The sequence below is a fragment of the Falco naumanni genome, chromosome 2 (genome assembly GCF_017639655.2).
Source record: "Falco naumanni isolate bFalNau1 chromosome 2, bFalNau1.pat, whole genome shotgun sequence".
NCBI lineage: Eukaryota > Metazoa > Chordata > Aves > Falconiformes > Falconidae > Falco > Falco naumanni.
The window spans coordinates 8,888,902-8,915,365 of record NC_054055.1 but is presented as its reverse complement, the minus strand read 5'-3'; the positions used below and the strand labels follow the sequence as shown (position 1 = coordinate 8,915,365).

At 39.2% G+C, this 26,464-nt stretch overlaps 1 protein-coding gene across 20 annotated transcripts in view; it reads right to left on the bottom strand.

The window, feature by feature from the left end:
* Nucleotides 1-26,464, bottom strand: part of DLG2 (discs large MAGUK scaffold protein 2) — a 1,042,746-nt gene that overhangs the window by 341,069 nt on the left and 675,213 nt on the right. For 19 of the 20 annotated variants that reach the window (XM_040583241.1, XM_040583240.1, XM_040583242.1 and 16 more), the window contains one exon: nt 15,358-15,482. In XM_040583241.1, the coding sequence (XP_040439175.1) occupies nt 15,358-15,482 (125 nt within the window). Of the gene's footprint in view, nt 1-5,523; nt 5,827-15,357; nt 15,483-26,464 lie in introns of those variants that run through there. The other variant, XM_040583261.1, reaches the window with a different exon arrangement.

Genomic DNA, 26,464 nt, shown 5'->3' with positions numbered 1-26,464 from the left:
AGATTTTACTACAACATAATGGAAACGCAGCCTGTCCTACAGCATACCAGCAGCCTTCAGCCACAGCTGCCTGCATGAGATTTTGGAGGGTGACCTGAAATTGTGTTAGTTTACCCCTACAGTTCACCCCTTGGAATTTTTGTAGTGTTTTTGCAAAGAAAACTGCCACCTATCTTTCCAAATGAAAGTCGATCTCTAGCATGCTCCTGCCTAAATGGCAGAATGCACAAGAAGCAGAGGAGCAGCAGAAGCAGCCTGCACACGGGGATCCAGCTCACTCCCACACCAGACTGGTGCAGTGTCTCAGTCTCTCTTCTGATTCACATGTCCAGGACTCACTAGCACAAAGTCCTAGACCTTGTCCTCCAGAAGGCTGCACGAGAAAGCAAAAAGGACAAAGAAAATCCCTCCTTTGTATACCAGGAGTCCAGTGATGGCACAGGAGGTAAAAATGTCTACTGGTATGCAGTCAAAAATTTCAGATCTCATCCAGGAGGGCTTAAGGTCACACCAGCATGGCTAGCAGATGTACTACCAGAGGACTCTGAGCTTTATTTCATTTCCAGAATGGAGCCTGGAGCCCAAACTGTCAGGGAATAATTCTGATTTCAGAAAATACTTCTGAATTTCAGAATGTGCTATTGCCTGAAATGACTGTGTGTTTCCACATCCTGTTAATGACATGACCTTGCTGAGACCTGAGATACAACCAGCACAGCTACCCAACTGTCATAAGACATTTACATTTATTGTCCTTTGCTACTGCTTTAGTTAATCATAGGTTGGGGTAGGGTTTTTTTCTTCTAAACAACAACCATATTAAAGAAATGTCAAGGCTCTACATAATAGTAATTTAATTTAAAGCGGAGGTGACGGGTAACAGCATAAGTGAAAATATTAGCAGACCAGCTCCTTATCACACACAGCATCTCTTTACCCCTCTCCCTACATTTCATTTATGGCTCTAATTTCAGTTTTGAAGTTGCAAGTCAGAAACAGACAGCATACTGCACTATATAATTAGGAGTGGAAAAGTCCTGCAGCCTTTAGACTGTTGGAAGAAAATATATTTAGAAGCTTGAATATGTTCCTGTGCACACAGTGTCAATAGAGGAGTAGAGGAGACATCAGCAATTGCTTCCCCTCCCCCCCCCCCCCCCCCCCTTTTTTTCTTTCTGAAAGGTCTTAAACTCAGCTGCTTGGCTAAAAAGCAGTTTATCTGTTGTTTAAAATACTTTGGATCATTTCTGCATTCTAGCCTAGTTCAGAGAATTTCCTGGGGCAAGGCCTGAGCTCTCCTTCAGTTAACCCTTTCTGCCACACTGAACAGAGCCTGTTATCCTCTTATCCTCTCAGGCAGTGTGCCTTTATCACAGTGTGTCTGTTTGTTTGGGAGTGTTTATATACACCTCTTGGTTGAAAAAAACCCCATCAATCTGGTGTCTAGAATCCAAGAGAGACTGACCTCAAAGACAGCTCATATTACATCAAATTGGCACAGTGAAATCCCATGCAGAGGTATCCAAGCAGCTCAGACACCAACAGAGTAGATCTAGCATGGAAATCCACCTAGATTGATATTTTCCATATGTCTACAGCCAACTACCACAGGTGAAAGGTCATATTAATGCGGCTCGGCAATGTTGAGCTCATTTAAGCACTAGCTTGAGTTCCTGCACAACCTGCCAGGCAGTGATTGATTTCAAGAGGGAACCCATTAATGGCTACCAACAGGAATAAAAACAGGAAAAAGAACAATCACAACCCTGTAGTGGAAAAACCTCTCCATAGATTGGAATCAGAGAGCTTGGCCCCTGGTAGCAGGATTGCTTGAGAGACACACAACCAGGTAGCAGGGCAAGAGGCTGCCAGCGAGACCTGCACCGGAGCCCCCCAGCTGGCCCGTGGGGAGCACAGCCCTTCCCAGGGCCAGGCAGCTCCCCAGGGATCCAGCCCTTTGCCTAACGGGAAGGAACGATGCTGTGCCTGCTGCCGGAGCCATCACACTGTAGGGAAGACGGGTGCTAAACTGTGTGGCGTAAGGTGTTCGCTTGCCTAAAGGGCAGAAGCTGTAGGATGCGATAATCCCGACCAGGGGTCCATCTAGCCTGCTGTTTCTTTCCAACAGCGAGTGGTCTTTACCAGATGGTAAAGGAAAAGTATTAACACAATAATTACCCAGAACACACTTTCATCTGTGAATGACTCTGGACTTTCCTGAGTCAGGGATACTTCCCCCCCCGCCCCCCTCCCCCTATTTAATAAGCCTGGACAGATTCTTCTTCCACAGATCTGTTTTAATTGCTTTCAAAACCCATGTAAAGTTTTAACATCCACAGTGCTCTCTGTCAATGAATTCCACGGCTTTTCTACCAGTCAAATAAATACCTCCTTCTGGATGTTTCAACCCGCTGCTTATTAGTTTCATTTGATGTCCCCAAATCCTTTCATTAGAAGAGATTGCAAACATTGCTCCCTGGTCATTCTGTCTTTCTGCTGTAGTTAGGAAACAGGACATCTTTTACATCTCTTAAATGATTTTTCATCTTAAGAAAAAAGGCCCTGCTAGACAAACTTTTCAATCCAAAGATATATAGCTGAACTGCTGGTAACAGTCATTTAATTTCAGAGATGGAAACACTACCACCCATCTTTCCATTTATCTGAATGTTTCTTTGCTGTAACACCTACAGATTTATAACTGAACTCTGACAAAAAAAAAATGCAGTTCAGGTCAAAGTTGTTTTTATTATGTCTTTTTCTTGACAAAAATGATGTCGGTTTATGTTAATAGATTTTCCAGTCAAGGCAAAAGTAAATTTCATGCTAATATGCTTTGTATCTAAATAAAATGGAATAAAATAAAAGGTTAGACACTCAGGGAAACAGAAATCAAAATGACAATCTGCTGTCTTATTATTCAATATAATCTCCTAGAAAAATACTTTAACTACCTCTGCTTCCATCACTGAAGCTGTTGCACTTTGTTTAATGTATCGCTCTTACATTGCAGTCAAAATCTCCCGTTATTCAGGAAAGCATCTTCAATGACAAGACTGGGAAGAAATTCTGCTTCTTCCTTTGATTTGATGAATTCTTTAAATATATTACAGGAATTGTGACGACAATAGGAACTGATGCAGGTGCATGTAAGACTGCTGCTGAGCAGTTCTCAGGACATCTATCCAGAGGAGACCCTGGCCCACAACCAGTACATGACTCTCAAAACAGCACGCTCACTGCAAGGTTGCTCTGGCCCAAATAACCTTTACTTGTCTTTGAGGAAGTAAAACAACTTTGGAAGGAAATAATCAAATATATTGATTTCATAGCCCCAACAGTTTAATGGTGTTATTATTCCTCTGGAAGATGTGGGCTCATGCTCCCCAGAGCAAGAAGGATGGTGAATGCTGGCTTCCCTTCAGAGGTGAGCTGAAAGGTGGTTTTACCACTGCTTTCGTGATTGAATGAAGCCCTGATTTACTTTTTTCCCTTTGCCATTGAAAAGCAATTTGAACCTCATTTTGTATCAAAAAAGGGTTTGCTCAGCTTTAGCATAGTTCTTTAGACCTGAAATTTGTAGATAGCAAATTTTTATGCAGTGCTGCAGCCAGCACTCTATTGAGAAATGCTCACAGAGCAAGGGAGACTTCAAAAATAGCTTATTTAAACAATTGCAAGCCAAATAAAGAAACTGTATAATTTAAATAAATTGCCACATATATTGAAAGCTTAAAAAAAAAATATTACTCCCAAATGCACTTAGCATTTATATTTTAAAGTACTGACTTAAAAAAACCCAGCTTGGTAAGTGGTTAAGCCAAGGCAATTTTTAGCTGTAGGAGTGAATTTATTACCAAAATTTCAAAGCTAATAATTTCAAAATCAATAACTTGATATTATTAATATTATTATTATTATTGAAAGCTATATAAACTCTGAAGTTTCATAAATTGTATGAATGCTCACTGCATGGTATTGACTTGGTGTTACTTCAAATTGGTCATGATGACTGCATGCAACATGGTCAATAATATCCAGCAGCTAAAACTAGTTGTAAATTCTACATCAACTCTAAATATTCTTTAGATCCTCACCTCAGCAAAAAAATACCCCACACGCAGTTAAAATTTCTCATGTATCTACTTGCAGGTTGAGCCAAAAACACTACTACAAAAAAATGCCATTCTTTTTGTGTGATAAAATTCGGAGGTTAAGGATGCTTCACAGACAAACCCAATGCAAAGTGAGGAGAGAAGCAAAACCCACTTGGTTTAGTGCTTCCCAGAAGAGCTGCATCTCCTTACACACACTGTGAGAATGGGAAGTAGTTATTAGCTAATGGAAGCTCATCTCACAGGGTGTAGCTATTTGGGGTTGAGGGAGGAGTAGCTGACACTCATTCCATTTGCACAGAGACAGACTCAAGCATAAATTTTTAGAAAAGTCAAATCTAAGTACATCTACAACAGGAGGACCTCTGCATTTTTTTCCTGTTTGTCGTCCCCCATCCCCCCTTCCCCCTTCATCACAAATATCCTGAAAGCAGAATGATACCCTGTCACTGTACAATGCTTTTGGAGGGACAGCTGTTCTACATCATTTATAACAAAGTGATCTTCTGTGACAACAAGCCTTCAGTTATTGCTTGGCCAGCATATCTCAAAGCAAAATTAACTCTTTTGCCAGGTAAGCCACACCTATAGTAATTTTGTAGTGTTCATGATCTTTCACTTCACACATTATTCCTTTGAAAATGCCCCCTGCGTAGGATAGACCCCTCTCCCCCCAGCATAAGTCACATCCTCTTCAAGCAGGGTTTGGGATTGTGACCGACATACAAATGTATGTCAAGGTAAAGCCGCTGGGTTGGGGATGAGCCCTTGCCTTTGCCAGACACACCAGTCTAAAAGACAAATCAAAACAACTCTCCACCCATCAAAGACCACGTTGTACTTCTCGGACCTGAGATTCCCACCTCGACTTACTGGAAATTGAGTACGACTTTACTAAAGCCAATAGATTTGAAACAGTGCAGAACAGACACAAGCGAGGGGTGATCCAGGCCGGTAGCTCCACCAAGATGAAGCGAGCAGCCCCTGGCCACATGCCCAGTTAGCAACGGATCACCTGGTAGACACGACCAGCGTGGGTTTTGGTTTAACTGTTTGTGTTTGACTGCGAGCTGTGACAGCAAGGGGACGGCTGAGGAAGCAGGCAGCTCCGCCTGGGCAGGAGAGGGCAGGAAGGGGAGGGGGAACACGGAGGGTGGGCAGCAGGGTGGGCAGGAGGCTGGGGCTGGCGAGGGCTCCAGAAGACTTCCCTGAAACAGGCTCTCAAACCCGTGTCAAATTTTTAACCTCTTCTGCGAGATCTATAAGAACTGTTATTTCCTTTTTGTATCCCCCCCCCCCCCCACACACACACACACACAAATTAAGTTGCCTCTCCCACCCCCCATTCCTTCTCCCTCTGCATTTCTCATTAGGCTCGATCCTCAGCTTCGGTATCCTTTGCTCTTACCACATTTTTCCATTCCTCCGTCCGTTCTCTAACTCCCCAGTTATCCTCAGTCTCTCTGCGTCTGGTCTCCTGCCACTGTCATGTAGGATACTTTCCTTCTGGTTCTACTCCCACTAGCAACTGAGCACTGAAATTCCCAGCGCATCCAGCCCCTGTCGGCAGCTCAGCTCGATCGGGGCGGCTCTGGCAGCCAGCAGCCTCTAATGGTGGCCAGAAGGAAAACTTCTGCTCCCACAAGAAGTATTCATGTCTGCCCTTCAAAGCCAGAGGCCAAAGTGGGACAGCAGAGAGGCGAAGAATGAGAAGGAGGTGTGGGTGCTGCAGGGTGTTGTCAGAGGAAGGTGTTGGGATGAAGAAAGGGGAAAGAAAATCAAAACCCTGTAAAGTCCGAGATGAATGAAGGCACCAGGAAGCTGCAAAGCTCCTCCCAGCTGCAGGCTGCTCTGCAGGCAGTGGGAGATGCCCAAGGCCAGGCTCTGTAGGTGTGGTAGAGGGCAGGGATGGCTTCACAGCCCTGACTTACCCTCCGAGCCCTCCGGTTTAGCTGGCTCCGGTGCCATGTGGGGGCTTGGAGGCCCAAAGCCCAGAGGAAGAGCAGCTGCCTGGTCCCGGCTTCAGTGAGTCCGGTCTGGGGAAGGGTGAGGTGCTTCCTTGGGACTGAAATACGCCTTGCCTGCTAAATGCACCGAACTACTTGGTTGTTCCTCACCCGTGGTTAAAATCCTCCCAACTGACACTAGCACTGTCTGAAGCATATTCAGGTTTGTGCAGGAAAACCAGTTACAACAGATAACCCAGAAGGCAATTCCAGATTCACTATTTTTACAAGCACTTTTCATCTGGGGCTCTCAAAGCGCTTTGCAAATATGAACTCGTTCAAGCTTCACAACAACCCCCGAGAGGCAAAGATAATGATCACTATACCCATTTTACAAATGGGGAAACTTTAGCACAAAAGAAGAAAAGTGTTGCCACAGATCAGGCGTAGCAAGTTAGGAACAAAACTAAGCAGTCCTGCCTCCCAGGCACTTGCACTAACAAGTAGAAAACCCTCCCTTCCGCTCTGGTTTCATTAGGTTGTAGCGTAAAAAAAAAAAAAAAAAAAAAAAAAAAAAGGAGAAAACATGTAGTTCAAGTTCAGTAACAAACTTCAGAAGCTTCAGAGCACCGGTACTATTAGGCTACACACTTACCACAGCTAGCTGCAACTTTGAGTAGAATGCAAATAGGTAAGTAAAAAAAAAGTCTGCTTTTTGCAATGGTATGATTCAGAGTAACATGCAGAACTGGCATGATGTAAGCAACACATCCAAAGTACTCACACACCTTGCAAGTTTGATATTAAAACTCACATGCCATGGGGAAATAAATTTTAAATCCCAGCTCTAACATCTGCAGTAAAAGTGGCGTAAGGAACGTGCAACAATCATGAGGGACTGTCAGGAATTATGAGTTGGCTAAAGTCTGAAAGTCTAATGTGTTTATTCAAACCACAGCCAAGAGTTTTGACAGCGTACGAACAGACTGTCTCACTCTGTATTAGAGGGTTTTGCTGTTAGAAGCAAAAAGTTGACCAAGGTTTTTCTTAAAAGTTTTAGAATGAGATCTTTGCTGTTATAAGGAACGTATTTGGTAGGTTGTTGTTTGTTTTTTTTTTTTTTTTTAATGATAGCTTAAGTCAGTTTCTTTTTCATCCAGCATCTTATTTTCAGTTCTGGTGGGAATTGAACGAAATGGAGAATTCAGCAGTACCCCAGAGGGTTACACCTGTCCAGTATAGGAACAGATGTGAAATATTTTTTCCTTGACTAACACTAGACTCCACAGAGAGCTGATGATTTCCAAGGTATGTAAGCACAGAAGGCTTCTTGCTCCAGATAGATTATCACTGAGCTACTGAAATTTGTAACTGCAGTAGCAGTGCAAACACGTTAATGAAATAATCACTTGGATTTGGCTGCACGGTGCTGTTCTGCTGTTGCAGCACTCTGGGGTGATGGTAATTTCAGGCAGGATGGCTACTAAAGGAACTCTTGGGAGAGAGCCCTGTTAACCAGTTCAGTACCATTTCATGAAATACCTAGTGCAGTGGGCATTATATAACTGCAGTCTATCTAAAGTCCTTTTAACGTGCCACTTTGCTTAAGTGTCCTCTGCAAGCAGGGGTTTCAAATTGTGGAAAACAGCACAGAAACTTACAGGAGGAAGAAATTGTTGTGTTACAAAGAAAACTTCTATAAAACTGTCTGTCACTGCTGTCTATAAAGAGGCCCCTAAATTTCACCAGTTTCAAATGCCAGAAGTCAGAGAGGTATCTTTTTCTTCCCATTAAAATCTGTTCTTTTTATCTGAGAATCAGCTATTTACCTGAGAATTCCCTTTCCTTTCTTGCACCACATAAGAGAATTTTTACAGCCTACCAAATTATTTTCAAAATAGGAAGAGCAGAAATATAATTAAATTCAGAGACACACTGGGCCTCTGCAATACCAAGTAAGGGATGCAAATTTCACATAGGAAAAGAAAGAAAAAGAAGGATTCAGCTAAAGACAAGTGGTGAAAGCAACAGAGAAGAGAACTGCATGGTAACTTATCCCACTGATAAAAAGTTAGTAATTTAAAACTTGAGCCATGGTAAGACCTGTTCAACTTTAAAAATAATATATGAAAACCAGATTTGGATTTTGTGACCTGCCTTTTCTCATGTGGATCCCCTGGGGTATTTTTTTTTTTTTTTAATTCCACAGTAGTTCGAAAAACGATACGCACAGATACACAGACAAACACAGTTAATAAGATCAAACTTCCTAACACAAACCAGGACAGAGCAAACAGTCAATAACTCATGATCTAATTTATGACTGTCTGCAAAGCAAGCATGCTTTGCCTAATGGGGTGAATGTCTCTTTATTAACTTACTACCAAATTATGTACTGAACTAATAGCATTGTCAGAGGCCTGTAAACAGTGCAGATATGAATCAGTGTTTTGTGGCAGCGCTGTAATTATAATAACATCCTGAACAAGCTGTATGCCATTGCAGTGCACACAGACCTGGTACTGATAGGCTTAACACGAGATCAAAAGTTAACAAACAGGGACTTAGGCAGTGAATCACAAAGCAGACACACTTCTGTTTTCATATATAATCACGGCGAAATAAAGCCAGTTGCCCAAGCTGGATTAGAGACAGATGACACACTTGTAAAGAACATGATCTCTCCTGGGAACAGCTCTTCACATTAATCTGGAAAAAACCCTAGTTTTTTCCTATTGTCACTCTCAATTCACTTCTTAGTGAGCAATCTAGAGCTACAAATGGATACTAACAGGCAACGACTGTGTGCCTGCTGCTGCTGGAGGGATTTAGGTTTCAGAACTTTTATCAGAGGCAAAGCACCATCAGCACAGCCCATGGGGCAAAAACCAAAGGGGCCCCTATATCTACCACCTCTCAAGTAGTGACTCTTCTGTTTCCTGTCCTCCACTTCCTCTTTCCTTTGGGTTTCTCAGGTAAACTGCACACCATAGTTATACCAGTGTTTCTTAATTCCAGTTTTCAAGCTTTGAAGAAATAGCATGAAATTGTAGTATTTCTTCACTGGTTCATCTTTAGTGAAACACAGAAATAGTTAAAAAAGTCTGATGGGAATGCAATCTTTACATTCATTTTTCTTAATTTTATTTTTTCTTAACAAAACATGCATGAGAAAGGGGCGTATCTTCACATTTCCTCTCTTGCTGCATATGCCTAGCCAAAATTATATTCCTTTGACACATCACAGTGGGTTAGTTGACGACTGAAGGGAATAGAAATCTAATTTGTTTAAAATCTTTGCTGGTAGTCATTTAACTGCAGCCTGTAAGGCACAGAAATATGAGAGAAAGAATCACTGTTCTATTCCAAGCTTTCTCCTTGATTTACTACATGACTGAGGGCAAGTTATTTTGGTTCTTGTCTCCTCCCATTAGCATGTGTATTATGTTCCTTTCCCCACACCAAATCACTTGGAGAGTTGGGGGAAAACAATCCAATGGGGCTAAATATTATGGTGATGATAGAACAACACAGCATGCCATAAAAATGCTGCAGCTTCACAATCTTAAACCTCCTGACAATCAGTAATTAAAGTAATATCAGGAAAGACACTTTTACAAAGGAAAGATAAACACTGCAGAGCCTCAGTAGTTTTTAACCTATGGTATTCAGGTAGCTGGGTGTACATCTACTGTTTCCAGATTAGTCTGCCAAAGGTAACTCTCAATCGATCTGCTTTTCTCGATGCATTTAAGTTCTCCTTACAAATATCCACACTCCTAAGGAAAAAATATTTGGTATGTTCACAAATGGAAAGAGACTGGAAACAAGTTTCCTAGAAGAAAGAATGAATGAAACAGCTACATGTCGGGGCAGCTTACCAGGGCAAAGTGCCTCCAGGCACAACCACTCTCTTGCCTTTGACTCACCCCCTCACATCAATCCTCTTTCCTCTTAAGTACAGCTCGAGCTCAAATACCAAAATAATTTTTGTACAACATTAACCCTTGAAATTCAAACTCAAGGCCATCCAAACCTATCTCACAGTTCTGCAAATAAATTCTTTCATATGCAGTCACACATGCCTCATGCCATAACTGATTTTTGAGTCACAGGTTCAGTAAGATTCCTATGACCAAGAGATTGGTATAAAACATCACATTTGAAACTTTGTGCTATCCAAGACCTTGTGGTTTTTGGCTTTTTTTAGATCCCAAGACCTTTTAAAATTCCCATTTTCAAACTTGCCTTCACAAAAAGGAAAAGTGGATTTTCTGATAGCAATAAAGAAGGAACTCATATGACCTACTCATTCCTGTAGGCAGGGTTTTGAGAAAAATACCTCCACCACAAGACTGGAATTGAACTGTGAGAAACTATAAACAGAAAGAATGGTTCTTGACTCAAAAGAGTTTTGGTTTATGATTGCTGAAAATAAACTCATATTTTCAGAGCCTATCCTTTTAAACTTGGTCATAATTGAAAGCTTTTCATTATTCTTTAACTTTTTTTTTCTCCAATCAAGCTATACCACTACACTGTGCTCCTAGTTCCATAAGCTGAACACTCTTCCTTTCACAGAGTATGATGATTTTTTCAGATATATTTTGCCTTTTAGAAGCCAGAATTTCACTTATGATCAATAAATGTCAATAGAAGGAACTGTGAGATAGCATATTGAAGTTCATTGCTTTTTCTAGGCAATTGGGCCAACCACTGTATTTTTTTCTCTGACACAAACTCAAATGAAACCAAAAAAAGGCACTAAGCCATAAATTACTGGGATTCTTTTTCTTCCAGAGAATAAATGAAGTCTAAATTCAGAACTTCTTTATTAAAAAGTAGATGTTTGCTCACGGACAACTGACATTTGTGAGACAGAAGCAGAAGGTTTTACGCATCAAAAGTCTTAAGAGATCAAACTGTTGAGATAAATTCTCCTTCAACTCAGTGGAAATGGTTGCTACTTCTGGAGGTTTTATATTCTCTGTCTGGCACTGACTTGACACTCAAAGCTTCCAAGAAACATGGTAGGCAGCATTCAGAAAAAAAATAGTTTTTCAGTTGGTTCAAAGTTTATTATATTCACATTTAGCTAAAGTAATCAAATATAAAATTAATCTTTTTTTTTTATTCCATGAAATTATTTACCATATATTATTTACTATAAATGAAATTATTTTCTATATATTATATGGACATAAAAATGATTATACAGCTTGCTTTATTTTTCAAGATCAGGAGTTAGTGTACTTACTTAAAATATCTTCTAAAATCTGAATTGTGCAGTGTATCGGTTCTTATACTAGTTCTAGCAGGGAGAGTAGTATGTAATATAGGAGTTATTACTTCCTCAAGGGGAGCAGCAGAAGGGAAGGTGCTTAATCTCCTTTCTCTGGTGAGCAGCAGTAGGATGCAAGGAAATGGAATAAAGTTGCATCAGGGGAAGCTGAGATTCAACATCAGGAAAAGGTTCTTCACTGAGAGGGTGACCAACATTGGAACAGGCTTCCCAGGGAAGCAGGCACAGCACTAAGCCTGACAGAGTTCAAGGAGAGTCTGGATGATACTTTTTGCTATATGGTTTAGTAGGTTTATAGGTAGTCTTGTGAGGAGCAGGGAGCTGGACTTGACGATCCTTATGGGTCCCTTCCTTTCCAGATATTGTGATTCTGTGCTTCTATGATTAGTATTTGAAAGTTCAAGAATTCTTTCAAAAATAGGAATGTTTTATTAAAATGAATTAGCCTAAAGTGGCCGATAACTACTACTTTTTAAGTAAAGAGATGGGCCATGAATTGATACAAACCCATGCTATGCATTGTACCTACCGTCAATAAAAGTACTGTCCTCCACTAAAGGAAAAAAAACCCAGGAACTTAATCCCCTTTGTTCCAGTCTTACACACAGGTTTTATATATAAATTCTTGTACTCTACAGAATCAGAGAACAAATCATGATGGAAAGGACCTCTGCAGGTCATCTAGTCCAGCCTCCTGCTCAAAGCAGGGCCAGCTTGACAGTTCAGTGACATTGTTCAGGACTTTGCCCTGATGAACTTTGAATCCCTCTGAAGACAGAGATCCCATAATCTTACCAAACCGCCAGTTACAGTGCCTTACTACCATCATTAAAAAGATTTTATTTCTTCCCTCACACCCACTTGGAACTTCCCTTATTGCAACATGTGACTGTTGCCTCCAGTCCTTTCTCCATGCACCTCTGCTGACCTCCATGCTGGCCTTCATCGCTGTCAGGGCACACTGCTGACTCAGGGGCAAATTACAGAATGACAGTATCATTTAGGTTGGAAAGTGTTTCTTGAGATCACCTTATCAAACCCTCCCTGCTGAAGCAAGGTTAGCTAGAACAGGTTGTCTAGCAACATGTCTGGTCAGGTTTTAATTATCTCCAAGGATGGAGACTCCATAACCTCTCTGGACAACCTGTACCCAGAGTCAGTCACCCTCACAGTAAAAAAAGTGTTTCCTGATGTTCAGATGGAATTTCAAGTGTTTTGTGCCCATTGCTTCTTGCCCTGTCTTTGGGCACTACTGATAAAAGTCTTTCTCCTTTGTCTTCATTCCCTCCATCAGGTATTTATACTGGTATTTATGTACTTATAACTACAAACTGCCCACTGGGAAGTTACTCCTTCCCAGGTGCAGGAGGTTGCATTTGCTTTTGTTGAACTTACACAAAACTCCAGGTGACCTACTCCTCTACTTGTCAACCCATATAGACATAGAGACACGTAATCGATTTGCAAGGGTCTGTAGCATTAAGTCCACTTCTCACAGATTGCTTTTGCAGTCTTGCTATTAGAAGAACTTCACTCAGTTAAGTTAGACCAAAGGGACTTCATGTAAAATGCAGTAGAAGTGATTTTACAGGCTTTTATGATTTAAAAACAGACAGTAGATTTAGAAACCGGTTCAAACAAGTCCACACAGCTCTATAATATAGAGTATCTGCAGGCAGAGTCTGAGGCAAAAATGGACATGAGAAAGTATACAGTTTTTCTGTCCATAAACACCAATCTCCCATTCTCAGTTAATTAAAAATTAGGCTTTTGCCAGGAACCTAACTTATCGCTATTCTTGGCAGATATTACTGCATGTCATTGAGCTTTTGTTCCTAAAGAGTGGCCTTAGCTGATGAACCCTGTTATGTAAAATTAATTATCGTGTAAGTCAGTGGACACTGCTCAGGATAGCTCTTCTCTTCAGTGGCGTATCAGTAATGATCACTGACAAAATACATTTTCAGGTACTCCTAAAACATGACAGGATTGTGTCTTTGCTAGCATTGTAGCAAAGTGAAACCCACTTACCAGATAAAACAAGGAAAGGAAGAGTGTATAATCTCTTTTTACAAAGGAGAATAGGAAAAACTACCATGCCAAATACATGCTTATAAATTATACCATTTTACTTTACATGTGCTAACAAATACTATACTCTAAGAATATTATTTAAGTCTTACTAACAAGATAGCTGTACTTGTACTACTAAACTTTTGCTACAAAGCACAGTTTGCTAGGTCTAACCTTAATATGGATTGATGGATTGCACTAGTATGCTATTTTTTGTGGGTTTAGGTCTTTCTAAACCTTTAGAACACAGTAATTACTAAGCGATCATGAGTTAAATTTACATTAGTTAATTAGCATAGCAATGAGTTAGGAAATAATTGATTTCATACAAAGACTGCACAACAGAATATTGCAATGGCTTCTGTTTTAATAGCTTAAAGTGAAAAAGCTTTCAAAGGTCATGAAAAGCATTACGAAAAAGATGCTATTATTTTTTGGAACGGATTCTTTCTTATTTGTAGAAAGGCAGATGCAGGTTTAAGATGACTTTATGCTGTTCATCATGTCAAATTTGATAGCATGATTTCCAAATACTGCTGTGTCTTCACCCTCTGTTTTGCATGAAGCTCATCTGGCCCATTGCAGACATTTACAGTATAGTCACTACAGATGAACTAGCTGAAGAAACTCCTTTTCATTTGAGTCACCAGTGAAAATGTAGGCCCTTTATAGATGTGATTCTTCTGTTCTATTTTAGACATTGACTTTAGGATGAGATGAATCACAACCTAGAAATGCTTAGGTTTTTCTTCACTGACTATTAGGAGACTCTAGGATGACTAGCTTAGGGGTACAAGGCTGCATCTTAGTCATAAAGTTACATGAGATTATTCCTACTCCTTTTGTCTGCAGTCTTATTTAGACCTTGAATTCTTCAGGCACTGCCAACCACCATCACTCCTCATTACTATCACAGTAAAAATAAGAATTGTTTCCAAAATCAAATTACTAACCTAGTATAATCAATATCCCAAACTTGCTTTAAAAACTGGCCATTTCCCCCTACTTTTAACTTTGAATTAAAGGAAAAGGCTTTAGGAAAAAAGTTATTGTTACCATATGGTCACATTTCATGACTTTTAGACCATCTGTTTTTGGCAAAGGCTCCCAGAGCTTCGATTCCAGTGCTGAGATCATGAAAGCTTCAGAATTTTATCCCAAGTCCTTCCAACTGAATTGCCCTTTTGGAGCATCAGCAGGCTTCATGACTGACAGATGGGTGGCAGTATCTGTGACAAATGGAAGCCTTTCTGTGTTCAGCCCATAAAGAGAGTGAAGCACAAGCATTTCTGTGGTTCCTCTTGTTTAAGAGATGTGCTACCATGTACTTGACAACCACAAGTGACCTGTGTGTCCATTTCAGGAGCTATGGCATTAGACTACTCTGGAGGTGACTCAAAATATAGGGCACAGCCATGACATCCTCACAGAAGAAAAAAATGTTTGGAAACAGACGTAAGCACACCTCACTACTGTAGTCAAATAACGGAAGCATCTACAAATAGCTATGATTATTTAGCAATGGCTCTGTAGTTTGGGAAGTCTTGACAGCCTTAATGTATAACACCAATGCATAGTTCTTCAGCTATGAACATACAAAGACCAAGCAGAGATGACTTTCACGCTGATATGCCTGTTTCCTCCTCCTGTCCCCATCTTGCCTTTGGTAGTAAATGAAATGACTGGTACAAAGACAGAGGTGGCACCAGCAAATGCCCCTTTATACAGGACTCAACAAAACTTATTCAGTTGCTTCAAGCTACTTCAATCAGCTCTCCTACCTTAGCACAAAGGAGACTCCAGGCATGTCATTTACTTCCCCTGACCCCATGAAAGACACAGTTAGCATTTGGCTCCTAGAGAATAATTAATAATACTGATGCATTTTGTTTCCAAACATACATAATGAGTTAGTTTTTACCTGAGTCTTCCATCCTCTGCTGCAGCTCCTCCCGGTATAATCTTAGTAATGAATATCCCAGGATCATCCCCAATGTGTGGGTTGTCTGTTCCTCCAGCAATACTGAACCCCAGGCCAGAATTCCCCTGGAAAAATTAAACAAAGTAAATGTATCACCAGATGCTAGATTTCTACAGTATTTATTTGCACTGCACGAGCCAAGGATCCCTGATTCTAAAAGAAAGAAAGTTTACTTGGCAACTCCGTACTTGAAGGCAGGTGACTCAGTCAGAAAAAATAGTCAATTAAAGAACAGAGGCTGCGAACACAAAGATTTCCCAGAGTTAATGGATGATTGTACAGAAACAGGATTTGACCTAAATTTAATTGGTTTCAAAAGCAGTCACATAAATTACCATCTGAACTCCAATATGAATTTATCCAAGTCAATGAGAGCTAGAGGCTAAAAACACTTCAGAGCTTTGAAAAAAGGCTTTATAAACCACTGTCATTTGTAAACAGAACCAGTGAATAACATTTAGCGCTGAAGTATTTTAGTACACTATTTTCTGTTGAAAAGCGATCATTGCTCAGATTCACGTTTTTAAAAAACCGAAATCCACAAAACAAGACTTTTTTTTTTATCTTACTGATTTGCTAGAATGAAATGTTTGAAGGGCACACTATGAGATCTGCTCAATAATCCTACTTACTGCTTCTACTTGTGAGTTCAGGAAGGATAAATAGGCATGTACACACAAACATACACTTGTGAATTAAGTCACTGTTTTTCACATACAATTCAGACCCACAATTCTAAGCTTTTTTTTTTGAAGCATACATTAGTTATTATGCTTTTATGTATGAATTAAGTGCATACTAGCTATTATGCTTTCCTATGTAATCTAATGTGTTTTTTTTAAGGGATTCTTTCTTATTTGTAGAAAGGTAGATGCAGGTTTGACGCCCCTGTGCATAGAGGGTTTTTAAAATTCAATGCAATACTTGATCCTTAAAGTCTCTCTCACCCCAAAGTATTTTTATAATTAGGTATTTAGGCTTATCACAGTGATGTAACTATAGATATTGAAGAATACGTACACTAACTGTTAATGAAATATATTCAGGACAATAAAAATACTTTTCTCTTATTTCATCAACTTTTCAGATTACTGGGAGTTTGTTTCCTTCACTGATGCTTGTGGACAGGTATCCAGTTAAGTCCTAGTGAGAAGACTTACCAATAAAAACGGCACCCCTAGACTTCGTTTATTTAAATCACATCTCATTTCTGCATTTTTGAACTGTACTTCAAACAGTAGGTCAGGCATGCAATGCTCTTTGCATGCAAAACCCTGCATGTTGCCTGCCCGCAGCATGTCAAATTCTCAGTTTTGTTATCAGTATTCCACATTCACAAGCAATGCAGTTCTCATTACTCAAGAGATGTGCATGCAATCTGCAGCTCTGCTATCAGCATATAATTATGTGTAAATTTTCAGCATTGAACTAATTTATAATTCAAGGAGAAGGATTTAAGATTACACATCTCTTAATGCTTCTCATCTAGCTATAATATGAAAAACATTATAATACTGAAACACTGTATATATTTTCTGTAGAGTTAATAAACATCTGTAGACCAGCAATATAAATTTTTGATTTAATCTCCCTTTAATCATTAGGATCATCTCAGATTCTGCTTATTTTCCCAGTATTTTAACACATGCCTAATTATATAGTGCACTCTACACCAGCATGCACTCTAAAAATACTTTAATAATATTTTCCTGTAAGTTTTTCCATATGTCATATTATTAATGAAGCTAATCTTCTGACACACAAGAATGAAAAAATGTGTACTTATACACACCACAGGAAGCCTGGAACAAAAGCCTTAAATCACTATTAAAACCAAGGGTAAATGTCTAGAAAAGAAAAAAAAAAAAACCCTCTAAAATTATTAAAATAAAATAATTGGCTTTATTCTTAACTCCAAAGAGATTTTAAAAATACGCAGTAATTTGTGTTTCTGAATAGAGGTGGATTTCCAAATCCCCAACACCTACTGTTGGTAGGGAAAGAGGAAGATCAGGGTAGCAAGAAGAAATCTGGACATAATTTTTAGTTTGTTAGGGAACACAAACAGCTATATCATAGCAAAAAAGCATGCCTGAAGAGCTTTAAAAACTATCAAAGCTTGTCTGTTATGCGGGGTGTTCTTAGCTGTTACAGCTCTTCACATAAAGTTCATTAGATTTCTTAGCAGGAAATAATTTCTGAAAAGTTTTCATACTTAGTCTGCATCTACCGTACTTGTTTCCATTAACATTTTAGAGCTAAAAAAGTACAGCAATGTTGACTGTATCAGTGATGTGTTAAAACTGCTACAGACTTCTTAGGAGAATCTGTGCTAGCCCTTGACATTTATCCATATATATGCATCTGTTACACTGCAAGACTATTCCAATTCTGCCCCTTGGGAATAACCTTTTAGAAGAATAGGGCAGTACTCCTCACTGGCACTTTTGTATCCAGAAAATTTCAAGCAATTATTCTGGCTGCAGTCCTTGACTTGATCAACAGCATCTACAAGCTGTCAGACACTAGCTGCCTCGGCAGCTAGGTATATTCCTGCAAGGCTTTCCTGCACCAGAACTGCACTGTAAAAGCTAAAAGCAATTACACTTTTTTTTTCTTAGTGGTTCTTGAAGAGTCTTCATCGGCTACGTGAAAAGATCTTCTGTCTTTGTACAGCTCATGGCCAACAAGGTTAAAAGCATGGCTACCATCACTCACGGGTAACTGGCCTTTGAAGAGCCTTGGGTTGGAAAATAATGCAATAGGAACGTTCTGGTTAAAAGCTATGCTATTTCAGTTCTGAGCAATACTGAGGTACAGATCTCTCCTCTCCCCTCATGCTCTATCCTACTAGTGCACAGGTTCATCAGTGTGGGATTGTTATATTAAAAAACTCATTGTAGTGGACAGGCTGTAATTCCAAGTTCCAATTAAGTACCGTCTACTAGCACAACACTTCCTGAACCATTCTGCAAGGACTAGCTCCCCACCCTTTGCTTACTTCTTTGTCCCCATCCCAGAAAAAAAAGTGTGTTAATTATCTTCACAGCTTTTCTTGGCTTACTTCTGCCTCCCTGTCATTTCATATCAACCAATGAAAATGTCCCTCAGCCCAAAACAACAGCTGAACCATCACTTAGGCACTGCATTTTCCGAGGTGGAACATTCACACTTTCTCTCATGCTGACTCTCATGTTTGGGAGTGGTTCCCCATAAATATCTGTCAAGTTAATTCACTGCCCTCTTTCTGTTCCAAGCCTTACTTCCCTTGGATGCTTACAAAGCAAGTTAACAATGAGCTCAGAGGCCTGGTAACAATGCAGATAAATGTTTAATAAGAACTAATAGCAGCTGATATAGAGGAGAAGAGGTGTTAAGCAACAGAAGTCTTCTTTTGGGATACTCCATAAATATTTTTTAGTTGAGATTCAAATTTAGGCCTAAATATGCTTGCTTGCTTTGTTTCAGTGTTCTTCCGTAGAAATTTAGCCCAAAATCTCAAAAAGTATGTAGGGGAGAAAAAATTCTGAGCAAGTCTCAGACCTACTAACTTTAATGGCATTGCTCTAACATTGTTATTTGCATGGCCAAATGTATTAGAGTCCAGATTCAAATAATTTTATGTTCAATTCATATTACCTAAATTATCTCTTAACCTAGGTCTTGCCACCTCTTTGTCCACGTTCTCAAATGCTGCTACTATAAAAGCCTTATATAATTAGTTACTGACTATGCAGGGAAGATTTGCATAAAATTACTCAGCAACAGATTTTTTTAATTGTTAGTTTAGTTTCTTACTAGCTTCCCTGCATTTTGTTGCAAAGCCTCAGTCACACACACAGCCTGGCAAAAGGCTCAGCATAGCACAACATGCCCAGTTTGGCTTATTTTTAAGCCATCTCAGTTACCTCCTGTTCACGCTGGATATCTCATACTTCTCAGGGATTTACCATCAAGCTCCCATTTCTCTCTTGGCTCAGCTTTACTTTTTAAACAGAGTAACTTAGGTCAAACTAACAAATCCAAATAATTTCTGCCAGCCCAGCCTAGAGGTTTCCTTCTTGTTCTCCCCTGAAGGAAAGGTCAGTACTTCTTGAGGTTTACTACAGCAGCCTGCCTCCGTTATGCCTTTCTCAGACAGGCTTTGCACCTCCACAAGGATCATCTGAGTTCTTCATAGCTCAGCCTGAGCAGTGAAGAGGCCTGGCTGTAATTCTGCTGGCCCTGGAGGGGCAGACAACCTCCAATAGAGACACAGCATCCCTTCAGATGACTGGTGTTACACCTTCTGCCAACACTGAAACATAACACTTAGGGTCAGAATAAGATGATGGATGATTCACATCCCAGGGAAGGAAAACAAAACTTGCAAGTTCTGGCCAGTTTGAAACTCATCCCTCAAGACTTGTTATACTGCCAACATAAAGATCACAAAAATAAAGTAAGAATCCCCAGCTGGCAATGGTTCTGGGTAGCCAGAAGGCCATAAGACCCATCCTTTTTTTTTTCACTTAGTTTTCCATCTTGTGGTGTTCTGCTTTTACACACCACTATGAGCAGCTGTATAACAGCCTGCATCTTCACAGGTTGCAGTATTTTTATTTTGCCAGAAAGTAATCTTCAGAAGTGCTGCACACTGACTTCTGTGGAAACAGAGCTAAGTTGACAGTGAGAACTGAAGTTATTTTCCCATGACACTACAGTTCTCCATGGATAACAGCTTTCCATACACATCTACAAATTATTTCCTCCTTATTGTGTCTCATTGTTTTTTTATTTTTTCTGCTCAACAGCTGCATTTTGCCTTAGATCAGAGTTTGATTATGAAAGATGTGAAGTCATTCTGTCTTTAACAAAATCAAATAGAATATAAGAATATAAGTCCATATATATATATATATAAAAGAGATCAGAAATGCACACCAAAAGCAGACTGAGTTCTTCCCTGTATAAGGGCCAAGTGACTTGTGTTTTACCATAGGCATACCACAATCACATAGAAGTTTTTTTCCATTTCAATATCTTTTTTTAAAAAATTCTAATCAATAAGGTGACAGCAGAACTCACATAGATGCTTTTTGAATGACTTAATTACTTCAGCGCTCCTAAAAGAATTTCTGACAATCTTCTGAAGTGACATGATTGTGAAGTGCTCTGGCATTTAAGTTAGAAAATAAATGTGAACTGCACAGATTTCACTTAATTATTGCTGCAACACAGCGCACCAGGAAGCCTGTTCCATGGAGTCCATCAGCCAGCAAAAAGTCCAAACCAGACTGAGGAATTATATTTCCCAGAATGGTTTTCAGAGGTTGAAAGCTATTTCAGGTGACAATATATTCCCACAGCCTCTATTACCAAAATGATCTTTGTGTTTATATATATATATATATACATATAAAACTTATAGGTTTAAGAGAGTCATTTTGCTTAGCTGTTAAGGAATATAGTTAGTGTTAATAAAGCTGTAATGTGCTGAACTATGCAAATAATAAATAGATAGTAGTATGTAAATAAAGGAATAGATGTACATCAAGCCTACAATGCTTTCCACTGGCTTCAAGTGTTTTGTCCAAGTAAGAAAATGAAGTTTCCATCATGTAAGATTGTTTTCCTGCTTCAAGTGAATGTAAATCCAAACACGGTATCACAGAAATGTATAACTCTTCCATTAAGCCCTAAGAGATGCTGCTTATCAGTAAACACAAGGGAAGTTAAGAGTGGGCACAGCATACATGTTTGTGGATGAAGCATTCAAGTCCGTTCATGAGATCACGTAAAAGAGAATCAAAATTCCTGATCCTCACTGCCTTTGTGATCTTGCACTTGTTACTTTTTGTGGAAAGTTTTATTGATTGGGAAAGAAAGGAGAAAGGGAAATTGCAGTAACAACATACATTTGCAAACTGCTGGAAACTTTTGAACAAAAGTGATAGGTAAAAAATGGTTAATTAGATAATAAATAACTCAATCTGTGATTTGTAATCTTGCAATAATTATGGTACCTTATAAAATTTTCACACTTTGAAAAAAAATCTCTTGCCAAACCACATGCTCACAAGTAGCAGAATTTTGTGTGTAAAAGAAAACAAACAGAAAACACTGCCTATGTTCTTTATTCTTAATAGTGTACCTAAAATACTTATAACTTTATCTCAAGATGTTTTGTTGTTGGTTTTGTTTTCTTTTTTTCCTGTAGGCTTCCTACCTCTGCTCTGGTGTTCACAGCCAGATCTGTGGAATGCTTTTCTCTCTCACATCTTTTGAAGATAAAGTATGATTTGCTGTCTAAACTTGCAGTTTTTGTCAGAGCAAGTTTAGTCAAGAGAAAGATCACAGAATGATAGCTGACTCATTCCTAAGTACATGCTATATTTTCTTCTGTCTTCCTTTATTACAACTTTCAAAGACCCTATCAACTTTGTTACTTGATAGTCCTTAAAAAGTTGTCAGTTTAATTTTATTATGTGAATTATCCTTCAGCTTTTTAAGAGCACTAATGATCTGTAAGTTCAAAAAATCCTAGCCTTTCTTTAATCTAAGCAATTCTGGTTTTCTCTTGTTTATGCAAAATTTCAAAATACTCTAATACAAAGGTAAGTTTGAAGTCATAGTAGACTTGGTATGCATGTGACAGAAATTTCAGAATTTGACATACATGCATCAAAATCCTAAACATTTTCAGCTTTGCTACAGGCAGGGCACTTTCTGACTCTGTGTAAGTAATACAGACTTTTCTGATGGCGGTGTTGGCTTAGGAATGATGTTATTTTTATTAAAAATGAGATATACTTGTTTTTTTCTTTTCAGGTCTTCCAATGCAGCACCTTCCTGTAAGTAAATGCTGCTGTGAGGAAATGTTAATTTGTAACTGTTGATGGTGGAAAAACATGTCCCTTACTTGACCTATGAAACATAGGCTGAGCCACAGAATTTGAAACTTGACTTTTTTATACATTTTAGTAACTTTTTTAATCACTGCATACTCATTTTTAATTTTTACATTTCTGCATTGCGTGGTCATAGTTCTGAAACCTTCTTATGAAAAGCAAGTATGAAACTAATACTTGTTTTCTACAAATATTCAAAGCCTTTTGGCTGGAATACTCAGCAAAGTTTTGTTATGCCCAGAATTAATCTCTCACAGGGTGACTTTTTAATAACAAAAACACTTTTACAAAAGAGCAATACCTGAGTTCTGGCTAAGGCTGCTACCAGCTTTGGCTCTCCTTAGGGTTCTGCCTTCAGGATACTTCCAGATGAAAAAAACCAACAGCTCCCGTGAGACAAAAAGAATAACTCCTTCTTCCATAAACCACATTCAACCTTGTTCTACAATATTAGGTTTCTCCACAAACTACTCAATAACGTAGGAAAGTGAAAGATGAGAATGAGTCAAGCTTAGGAAACTGCTGGGAATTAATTTTTTTTGGCAAGAGACGGGGGAAATAAAACCAACTAAGGGCTGTGAGGCAAGCAGAGTGAATCAAGTTAACATAGTTACAAATGAGACGAATGGTTGAAAACTCTGACCCTAACTGACAGTCAGGGGAGGATTAGATACAGACCAGGATTTGCTGCTGCTCTGAAATAGTCCGTTATAGGCTTTCTCTTCTTCTCTGTGCTGAAGCGGGTAAGATTACTTAATTTGTCACCTAAGATAATTACATGGAGGGAATACCTCTAGATATACCAAGCCAAAGAAGAAGATGATCATCTGAGATTGCTGGAAAGCTCAGTAGGTGCTACATACTTCTGCAGACTTTGTTCAATAATATTTTTCTCCACAAAGTATTTCCCACCTAAAACCCACAACTCTTCTTTATTCACCTGACAGTGCAGCACTACAGGATTTTTTTCTACCTTTCACTCAGCCACACTGAGTGTAATGGCACAGAAATAGTGGGGGTGTTCTACCCGTCACTCAGCAATGCCCAGTTCAACAGCACACAGCCACACTGCAATCAACAGCTTAACAAGTTAATGCTTCATCCCACTGAAATGAACAGGTGACTTTAAAATATGCAAAACACTTCCATCTAATTCAGGATTTTGATAGAAAATATTTGTTAAACCCACCTACTCAAGGCTGTAAGATCTTTAAGACAAGACAGGATTCTGCTTTGCTATTCTTTCGCAATACGGCGTTCATGCTAGCATTGGTTTTATATTCTGAAGAAAGAGTGATACATGCTAAACAACCAAACCCTTTCCTGCCATACAGCATGTGGTTCTTTGGCCAGCTATCACTCTGATGCTAGACCTTGCTAATCCTCCCACACCTAATCCTGTCTTTACATTTAAATCATTCTAGCAATGTTTTCAGGTATTTGCACATGCTATGCCATACTGTACTTTTCTTCTACCATGTTTCATCCAAACCTCAAGTTTTGAAAGCCTAAACATCAAAGCCACATTCCTGTCTCATTCAGAGAACAAGGACATTTGCATATTTATCAGAGTGCTGTTGAACTCTTTTGTACTTTCAAACCTACTCAAGAGTAACATAATTTATGAAACTCTCACTTCTCCCACGTATGCTGGCACCCTCCCCAGAGTCAGGGTTTTGAGACTCCATAGTTATATTGTGCTCCATATGGTGCAGATTTTCATCTCTCATGGTGCCATTTGTTGTTTTCAAGCCCCTTATCAGGCTCAGCACATTCATTACAAAACCACAATACACACGACTACAACTGCTTCAGCTAGAACTGCTTGTCTGCTTACTCTCACTTGTCATCTGTAGAGGGACATTGTTCTCTCAGCTCTGCCCAGATGAAGCACAGCATTCAAGGAGAATTCAAAAAATGATCCAGTGGATTTGGTTTTTCATTATACATGTGAAATCTACCGCAAGCACTGTAAAAGAGCAAATCTAGACAAGGAATGAAACCACTACCAAAGTGAAGCAATCTCTTGGAAAAATGCTAGTGCATCTCCTGCCCTTATAGAGCATGGATAGATGTGAACTCTCTTCAGGTTTGGTTTTCACTACTCCATCTCTATAAAGCTCACGCTAACAGCTCTGAGCTGCGACAAACATGTATGCCTACCTTTTTCTTCAACGTGTTTCTTGTCCTGCTTCAGCATTATCTGTAGGGATAGTCTTACCCAGCATCATGGGAGCATATGACCTTGCCTATTCTACCTCACACAGAAAAGTTAGGCAACACAGGTTTATATCTTTTAGTTAGCTACATACAAGGCCACAGAAAACAGTCTGATGAGTAGCTGAAAAGTAGTATGGGAGAAACTAGATATCCAAAATTTTCATCAAAACATCAAAACACAGGTGCACATTTTTTGGAGGAGGGTGCTGCTTCTGGGGAGTGAAAAGATTCACCTCACTTGAAAAAAAAAAAAAAATCTTTCATTATCATATTGTGTAACTCCAGGTTAGGACTAGACTTCTCAACCAGAACTTGAGAGCTTCCTGAATTCCCAGGACTACACAATCACAAGGAAAAAAAAAACCCAAATCAATAAAAGGAAAGCACCCACTAAGTGATGATAGCAACTAGACATAAGGAGGAGGGTGTGGGGGGATGGGGAAGAACGGTAAGAGTAAAGCAATAACAGGAATTGAACAAATGGCAAAGCTTATTCAAGAGACAGGCTACTTTTAAAACTTTGACATGATCATCATGGAAGCTTTCACAATGTAATTACCTACAAAACCAGAGGAAATTAAGACATGTTTAAATGTAACTGTGACAGAAGTAGACAGTCACGTTCTGTACAAGGACTTGGGGAACAGAAACCTGATTTTTACTGAAGCTATGGAAACCAACAGGGTTTCACCACATAGTGCTAGCAATCAAAAGGAAAGAAGAAAACTCCTCCTGATTACTTCAGTCCTTCTTTAAAAGATGACACCTCTCATCCCTTTCTGCTGATAATTCAGTGCTTTGAAAACCCCAGTGGGTGTCTTGAGACTATGTGGAGACTCCTTGGTTAAGCCAGTTTGTAGTTGTAAGTCTTTGTCTTGAAAAACTCCTGCGTGTCTAAATGGGTTTATTTGGACAGATTGTACGATCACTATAGCATTGCTTTGTAAAGCACTTATGGGAATTTGAGACCCCTGAAGTATTAAAGGTCCCAGAATAAGCCCAAGTTCTAAGCTACTGTCTAAGTTATTGTTCTTTTCCATTTGACTGTCATATTCAAAGATATAAAATAAGTATATTTAGTTGCTCTCATCTTGCAATATTTTTTTTTAGCATATTCTTAACACATTATAGCCCAACAGTCTCTTAGGTTATAGTTTTTTTAGTGAAATACATATATGCCTAATCATTTAGATTAAAGTTCTGGAATGTTTACATCCATTAAAAAATTCTGATAGTCTTTTGTTTTCAACTCTTATTCAATCCTGCATCAAATGAAATGCATGAGTAGAAAACTTAATTTGCTTCCTCATTCAAAATCATGATCTTCAGGGCATGTAATCTGGAAGAAAAAGCGAAACTATTAATGAACTAAAAGGCCATTAAGGCTTTCAAATTTAAGCACAAATCCTAGAGGCAAATGACTGAGTATTCTTGCTATTGCATCACTTACCTTGCTATCATTATACTACTCTCGTGGCTAAGTGTGCAGAGCTTAGCATTACCTTCTCTTTTAATATAAATTAAATGGAGTTTTTGAAATTCTTTCTTATGCTGAATGACACTTAAGACTTTTCTTTCAGGCCCCATGATGCTCAACTATAGGTTTCACCGAGAAGGATAAATAACATAAAATCCAATTCACTCTTTGTTTTTCACAGACACACATCTAAATCTTATTATTTTCCCTGGCTTTGTGCTGACCCTATTTTATTGTAACATTTCATTTCAGTGTCCATTTTGTTTCTTATTCTTAGTAAACCTGACCGGCTATGGCCCTGAGCAACCTGACATAGCTTCAAAGCTGGCTGTCTCTGAGCTGAAGCTTGGACTAGATGATCTCTACAAATCCCTTCCAAAGTGAATTACTCTCTCCTTCTATAAGATACCAGTGTCACAAATACAAAACAAGTTTCAAAATCTGCTGCCAGCTTAGGAAT